The sequence below is a fragment of the Benincasa hispida genome, chromosome 1 (assembly GCF_027475165.1).
Source record: "Benincasa hispida cultivar pf3 chromosome 1, pf3_genome.v1.1, whole genome shotgun sequence".
Lineage (NCBI taxonomy): Eukaryota > Viridiplantae > Streptophyta > Magnoliopsida > Cucurbitales > Cucurbitaceae > Benincasa > Benincasa hispida.
This window is the reverse complement of record NC_143478.1, coordinates 2739193-2747083: the sequence shown is the minus strand read 5'-3', so window position 1 is coordinate 2747083 and position 7891 is coordinate 2739193. Positions and strand designations below refer to the sequence as shown.

At 37.7% G+C, this 7891-nt stretch overlaps 2 protein-coding genes and 1 long non-coding RNA gene across 3 annotated transcripts; 2 read left to right on the top strand and 1 right to left on the bottom strand.

Moving 5' to 3' along the window:
• The first annotated feature begins 254 nt into the window (after positions 1-254).
• Positions 255-3168, top strand: LOC120081593 (uncharacterized). The gene is given in 2 exon segments (XM_039036620.2): positions 255-3041; positions 3044-3168. Coding segments are annotated over 2 exon segments (2697 nt in total). The 5' UTR covers positions 255-377; the 3' UTR covers positions 3077-3168.
• A 2057-nt stretch (positions 3169-5225) lies between these two features.
• LOC120081600 (putative serine/threonine-protein kinase PBL19) lies at positions 5226-7602 on the bottom strand. Its single transcript, XM_039036632.2, has 4 exons — positions 7252-7602; positions 6675-6935; positions 6390-6512; positions 5226-6307 (listed from the first exon to the last, which is right to left on the bottom strand). The coding sequence occupies exons 1-4, from the start codon at positions 7600-7602 to the stop codon at positions 5762-5764; spliced, it is 1281 nt and encodes a 426-aa protein (XP_038892560.1). The 3' UTR covers positions 5226-5761.
• On the top strand, positions 5889-7595 carry LOC150038167 (uncharacterized). The gene is made up of 3 exons (XR_016525543.1): positions 5889-6028; positions 6127-6955; positions 7455-7595. It is a non-coding gene; the product is annotated as an uncharacterized LOC150038167 (long non-coding RNA).
• Positions 7603-7891: the final 289 nt, after the last annotated feature.

Here is a 7891-nt window from a genome sequence, read left to right as displayed (position 1 = left end):
ATATAATTAAAACTACCCAATATATATTTTTTTAAAAATAACTGTTAGATATATGATCAGCTATTCTATATATTTTCAAATTAGTTTCATTAATTAATTTATAATTTGGATTGGGCCCTAATCGTTTCAACAACCCATTAAGCAAGACGAACTTCTCAACTTCCAAGTGCAAGGTAAAGCCCAATTATCGGCCCAAATTTCAGCTGTGTAAGGCCCATTTAAGGCCCAAATTTCAGCTATTCCCCATACGTCGTCTTCCTGCTTGACCATACAAAACACAGTTCCCATTCCCAGTTCCTTCCCGCCTCTTTCGCCGGCATTTGCGCTCATGCCACTCGCCGTCCGGCGAATAATCTCCGATCATACTCCGGTTTGGAATGCAAGTCGAAAGCTCTTATAATCTGGGCCGTTTTTCAATGATTGTCAATGTGCGTCGCCTACAGAACTCTTTTAAGGTACACTGGTCTTCTTCTCTGAGTCCATCCCAAACCCTAATCCTTAAATTCTTAAACGAGTACTGTTCTTCGTCTTCTTCTGATTCGGGCACTCATGCTTTTGATTATATTGCTCAATTTTTGCCTTCCAACGATGGTACTTTGAAATTGATCTCTGTGAATTCCGTGAATACAAATGACCGGCGTCGAGTCACTGTTGGGTTATCCAAAGCGATTAAGCTGTATCAGGGATACGCATTGAAGGGATTATCGAGAAATTTCTGTCCCTTTTTATTGGTTGAGATTATGAAACTGTTTGAATGTCGGGAGACCGCGTTTGCGTTCTTCAAGCTAGCATTTAAGGACGACTCTGAAGAGACTGTTAGGTCTTGTTGTATAGTGGCACATCTCTTAGCTGCAGAACGACTTCGTTTTCTCGCTCAAGATATTATTTCGTGGGTTGTTGCAAGAATTGGTCCAGGTAGGAGCAAGAATTTGGCGGCATTTATGTGGGATGGTCACTGTGAATACGAATCTGATCTTTCAGTTTTAGACACTCTAATGCGGGCGTTTATGAAGTCGGAAATGCATTTTGAGGCATTAGAAATATTGAGTAAGATGCGGGAGGTGGGAGTGACACCAAATGCATCGGCCATTTCGATTCTTTTTAGATTGCTTCTTAGAGCTGGTGATTATGGTGCTGTATGGAAGTTGTTTGGGGATTTGGTTCGAAAGGGACCTCGCCCCAATAATTATATGTTTAACGTAATGATTCTTGAGTTTTGTAGAAAAGGTTGGACTAGAATTGGAGAAGGTCTATTGCATGTAATGAGGAAATTTAGATGTGAACCAGATGTTTATTCGTATAATATTGTGATAAATGCAAACTGCTTAAAAGGGCGATCATCAGATGCACTTCATTTGGTGAATTTGATGATCGCAAATGGCTGTAAACCTAGTATTGCTACACTCAGTACCATCATCGATGCCTTCTGCAAGGAGGGAAACATAGAGTTAGCTAGGAAAATTTTTGATGAAATTGAAGACATAGGTCTTTCTCAAAATACTATAGTCTATAATAGCATGATCAATGGGTATGTCAAGGCAAGAGACATTGGTCAAGCAAACTTGCTATTTGAAGAAATGAGGACCAAGGATATAGTTCCAGATGGCATTACTTTCAATATATTGGTTGCTGGTCATTACAGATATGGAAGGTTGGAGGATGGGGATCGATTATTAAGGGATTTATCTGTGTCTGGGTTGCTTCATGATTCTTCCCTATGTGATGTAACTGTTGCAGGATTGTGCTGGGCAGGTAGGTATGATGAAGCCATGCAGTTTTTAGAGGATTTACTCGAGAAAGGAATTCCTCCAAGTGTGGTTGCTTTTAATTCCATTATTGCAGCATACGGCAGTGCAGGTTTAGAAGAGAGGGCATTTTATGCCTATGGTACAATGGTGAAATTTGGTTTAACCCCTTCATCTTCCACATGCAGTTCCTTGCTTATCAGCCTAGTTAGGAAGGGGAGCCATGACGAAGCAAGGATAGTTTTGTACGATATGATAGCAAAAGGATTCCCTGTCACTAGCATGGCTTTTACAGTTCTTTTGGATGGGTACTTCAGGATAGGACACATTAATACGGCTGAAAGTTTGTGGAATGAGATGAAGGGTAGGGGGGTTTTTCCAGATGCTGTTGCATTTGCAGCTTTTATTAATGGGCTCTGTATGTCTGGTTTGATGGAGGATGCTTATGATGTATTCTCTGACATGTTGAAAAAAGGGTTTGTGCCTAATAATTTTGTGTACAATTCCTTGATCGGTGGATTCTGTAAAGTGGGTAAACTAAATGAAGCTCTAAAGTTGGAGAGGGAAATGAAGAAAAGGGGACTTCTTCCAGATATTTTTACAACGAATATGATAATTGGTGGGTTATGCAAACAAGGTAGGATGAAGTTAGCAACTGAGACATTCATGGACATGTATAGGGTGGGTTTATCTCCTGATATTGTCACTTACAACACATTGATTGATGGTTACTGTAAAGCATTTGACATGGTTGGTGCAGATGATTTGGTGATGAAAATGTCAGATAGTGGGTGGGAACCTGATATCATGACTCATAATATACGAATTCATGGTTTCTGCACTGCCCGAAAAATCGATCGGGCTGTGATGATACTTGAGGAGCTTGTTTCAGCCGGAGTTGTTCCAAACACTGTAACATACAATACTATGATCAATGCTGTCTGTAATATCATCTTGGATCACGCTATGATTTTAACTGCAAAATTGCTTAAGATGGCGTTTGTTCCAAATATTGTGACAGCAAATGTGTTGTTGTCTCAATTTTGCAAGCAAGGGATGCCAGAGAAAGCCATATTTTGGGGTCAGAAGTTGAGTGAGATTCATGTAGATTTTGATGAAACGACAAATAAAATAATGAACAGGGCCTACCGTGTTTTACAAGAAGGTGGCGAGCTTATTAGTACATCATACGAGAAAAGCGTGTTTATGGATTTTCTCATGTATATTACTTATGATTATTTTTGTAGAACTAAACCCTTAAGAGAAAATGATGATAGATCAACATTTGAAACTAGTATTTCAGTCAGTTCAATACGTTCATTGAAGTATAAGCTTTCTTATTCAATTATTTGAGCAGGATCTACTTGCATAATGATTGTTCAAGAAATGCACTGTTGAGGAATGTATATATTATTTTCTGGCTTGGGAGCAGCAGCAGAATATTTTTAAGATATGGAAAGAAAGGTAGAAATAAGAAAGATATTATTTAAAATAAGAAAGATATTATTTACTCTGAATTTTTTCAGGACTACCTCTACCTGTATAAAATATGCATCTACCAGGCATGATGCTGGCATGCAAGTGATGTGCTATCGGCATTACGATGATTGTTGAAGTTCCCATCTCTGAAAGAGGAAAAAAGGCAATGACCTTGATTGTTCTGGAGAAAAGGATCATGAGGCCGAGCATGACATCCCATTTACTTCGCTTTTACTTGACGGCGTGGATAAGGTACGTGGGAATTCAGATATCAAGGAAATCTGGTGGTACATGGTCCTCTAAAGTCGAGATGCTTTGAACATAAATGCAAAATAACGATAGAAAACTCAATTAGCTGGTTTCACTCGTATCATTTTGCTCATGTTTTATCATGAAGAAACAAAAAACCAGAGAGTGCTAACGTTCTTAAGGTATTGATCTGCAACTTCATAATGAGAAACAGAGAATCAGAAATCATGACCCGATCAGAGTGTATGATGGTTGAACTCAAAAGATCATGTCAACTTTTGTGCCTGAGTTGAGAGGGGAAGATGGAAGGATTTACAAGGTTTGGAATATTACTTTGAGTAACTCTAGATATTGTCAGAGTGAAGTATCATTAATTAGAGCATTCTACTACATTGTGGATCCTTATCCAAGAGTTTCGTAATTTGATAATGGCGCGTGAACTGATACAAACACTCAAAGTTGTATCTGTATGGCCATTTCAATAAATTAGACTTGATGAAGCATCAAGCCAGCATGAAATCTGTCACACTCAAAGTAGTTAGAGCAGCTGAACAACAATTGACCCAATTTTGAGAATGTTCCTGGAGGATTCATCCTTAGAGGTAATATTTTGAAAAACTTGTCTTGAATAACATATATCCAATTAATCCCGTGTTTTTGCTTTTTTGATGGCTTTGGAGGTAAGTGGTAACATGATGTGCGATTATTCGTACTTCAGGTTGGATAGGCATTTTAGCATTCAGTAGCTTGGTCTATAATTTAACCTTGTAAATCTGTTAATGGTATGATCTTATCTATTGGATCACCATAACACCTGCGCAAAAGTTGCATATATTTTTTACTCAGTGAACAGTAACACATTGAAGAATTCATGTGGCAATGATATTTCGTAGTTTGACTTTTCTTTTACTTGGTCTTATCGTTTTTTTTTACTTATTTATCACTTTGGTGTATGTTTTTATAGATTGATTTCAACTTAGGCTGCTCACGTGAGTGGTTTTTAGTCCCAAATCGCTGGCGACAAGGAGACTTATAAATTAGATATCATGTAGGGTGAAAGCTGAGTGATGGAAAGCAAGTTGAATGTTATTTATAACTTTTTAAAAAAATCAATAAATAAGCAACTGCTAAAACAGTTAGTAGAATGATAATAATTATTGAATTGCGAGAATTAAGATACAACGATTCTTCCCTAGCAAAATGAAGAATTTCTATTATTTTTTAGGTCCCATTGGGTATTTATTTTGTTTTTTATTTTTTATTTTAAAAAAATTGTGTTTGTTTTCTCACATTTTCTTACTCATAGTTTTCATATTTTTTTTATATAAATATTTGAATTATTAGCCAATTTCCTAAAACAAAAACAATTTTTTAATACTATTTTTTGAGTTTTCAAAATTTGGCTTTAATTTGGAAAACACTCCTAAAATCTAGATAACAAAACATATAGACTAGTGGGTGGAAGTTGTGTTTATAAGCTTAATTTTCAAAAACCAAAAACCAAAAATCAAATGGTTATCAAATGAGATCTTATTTGTTGTTTCCTTCCCTCCTTCCTTTTAATTGCGAAGATGAAGCACAAGGATATAAGCAACTAAATGCCTAATGGTCATATAACAATCAATGTTTAAGTTTAGAGAATTTTAAGTTTGAACTATAGTTAGGTCATCTATTTAAGATATTAAATATCTTACGAGTCGTCTTATATGAAATATTGTAAGATATCCTATAATTAATTAGTCCGCTTTCATGTGAATTAACTTGACACTCACATTTATTAAAAGAAGGGGAGTTTGAAGAGGGAAAAGTGGGGACATACAGCTCTCACTATCATCTTGACTAAGTAGATACATAATCAATGTTTAGAAATTAACAATTAAAGTAATCATGTTTAAAAATTTTAAGAAATCCTTGCAGAGACCTATCCCTTTCCGCCTTTACCATACCTGACTTTTTCAAGTGGATGAAGATGGAAGCCCGCCACCACACCATAACCAGTCAGCATCTATATATATCCTTATGATAAATTTCATCGTGTTTGTTTTCTGGGTCCCATAGAGCAAAAACTGAAGCATTTTAAACAATAGAATAAATTTACTCAATTAGACTATTTACATCAGCTTCTGTTCACCTCCTGCACCAGAATTTCTATTTCGTGTCTTATGTTTTGTCCCAATGTTTCTCCTTTCATTTCTTGATTGAAATTCTGTTGTATTCTGTTTCTTTGCTTTCAAAACTGCTGCTTAGTCTATATATATCAAAATCTGGTTCTGAATGAGACCCAAGTTTTAAGGCACTTTTGCTCTTTGCATTATCATAAATCTTCTTCTACTTGCACCCTCCACATGCTCTCCCAGTTTCTGCAGGTGGCTCATTCGCCTTCTCCACGATTCTGGTGCTTCCACTTTCTCTGGCTCTCTTTCCATGTCAGGTTCGTCAGTGACAGAATCAGGACTTTGCTCATAAGGTTCGCTGCCATCCTCAGCTATGATGATCTGCTTCAATCTGTTCACTACCTCAGCCATCGAGGGCCTATCCTTCGCATTCTTAGCCAGGCAAGTATCTGCTAACTTGGCTAGTTTTCTAGCTGCATTGATAGGATACTGGTTTTCAAGCCGAGGATCTATTATCAATCTAAACTTTTTGCTGTCAGGATTGAAATGTTTGACCCATTCCACAAGTTTCTGCTCCGGTCTTGAACGATTTCTCTCCAACGACCGTCTTCCTGTCAGAATCTCATACAGCACAACACCAAGGCTCCATACATCGCTTTTTGCCGTGAGATGGCCTGTCTCAATGTAATCTGGAGCTGCATATCCATTTGTCCCCATTACCTATGTTGTACACAACGTAGTTCACTGTAAGCAGCAATGGGCCTTAGAGTGAGTAGATGGGAATAAGAAAAAGAACACTTACTGCGGTTGAAACATGGGTACGCCCGACTTCTGGCCCTTCCCTGGCAAGCCCAAAATCTGAAAGTTTGGGATGAAAGTTCTCATCCAGTAACACATTTGAGCTCTTGAAATCTCTGTATATTATCTGTGCCATTATAGAATACAATGAAAGTAAATCTAATCGTCATGGATGTTCTGTAGAATGAAAAACTTCATCAAAAGGCGGTATACTAGTATGTAATTTTCCTCCTTGCAGATATAAATAGAGACACCCACACATTGAATTCTAAATGGAGGGACATGGTACCTGAACTTCCAATCCTTCATGCAGATAAGCCAATCCCTGAGCTGCTCCAAGTACTATCTGCAGTCTTGTTTTCCAAGCGAGTGCTGGTAGCGCCTTGTTGAAGAGATGATCTTCCAAGCTTCTATTTGGCATATACTCATAAACAAGCAGTCTTTGAATTGCTCTTGATCCATCCACAGCACAGTATCCTATGAGTTTGACAAGATTTGGATGCTCCACAATACCAAGAAATTGAACTTCAGCCAGCCACTGCTTGTGGCCCTATTTGCAAAATAAAGCTGGTATGTAAAAAATTCACTTCCTCAAGAAATTTGCATTCATAACAAAAGAAACAGCTTGAAAATTGCACTTCTATTGTGTCCTTTCCCCTTTAGCATGCTTAGCATTCTTTTCTATAGGCTTAAATAAATCTTAACAAAATAATAGCAAGGATTTTCTGTATTGGATGCATATAATATGGAATGAATACAACCAAATCACCCAATCAGCATATCCAACAGAGAAGAATTTCACCCATTAAATTCAAAGCAAAACATTCAAGCCCTCAATGCTTATTTTCTAATGATAGTATCCATACCTGTAAGCCATCCTTGCTCAGTTGCTTGATAGCAACAACAAGGGGATCCCCCTTCCCATCAACAGGCTTAATTGAGCCTTTAAAGACACTCCCAAATCCCCCTTGTCCAATCTTAAGAAGCCTGTTGAAGTCATGTGTTGCCCGTCTCAGCTCTGTAAATGAGAATACTCTCAAATTATGTGCTCTCTCTTCATACAATTCAGGTACACTCCGAGGAGAAGTCACAGAACACGATGAAGCAGCGGTCCGACTACACCCCGAAAACTCAGATTCTTGCTGCTCTTTCAATTCAGGTGCCGATCTTTGATGCCTACTCCTGGACTTGCCTTTGAAGTAGAAGAAGCACTTCATTGTCTATATGATTTTCTGGGAATTTGGCAGTTGCTTCAAGATATTACTTTGATGAGCCTTTGTAATTGATCTCCAAGAAGAAGTGAAATGCAAAAAACTTTCAGAACTTACAGAGATGGACACGAAAGCAAATACAGAGGAGAAATCAAAAGAAAGACGATGTGAAAAAGCTCGATGTCGGATTGACTAAACAGATCAGAGAACTCCAAATAGGGAACAGGGGGAAAACAACAGGAGCAACGTGAAGAAGAAGAAAAAAGGAGAAAATGGGGAAAACGAAGTAGACAAA

Coding starts and splice junctions, on each gene's coding strand:
- LOC120081600 (XM_039036632.2), bottom strand. CDS start 7,602: ATGAAGTGCTTCTTCTACTTCAAAGGCAAGTCCAGGAGTAGGCATCAA. Junction 6,936..7,251: donor TGAGCAAGGATGGCTTACAG/GTATGGATACTA, acceptor TTTTGCAAATAG/GGCCACAAGCAGTGGCTGGC. Junction 6,308..6,389: donor GTACCCATGTTTCAACCGCA/GTAAGTGTTCTT, acceptor TGTACAACATAG/GTAATGGGGACAAATGGATA.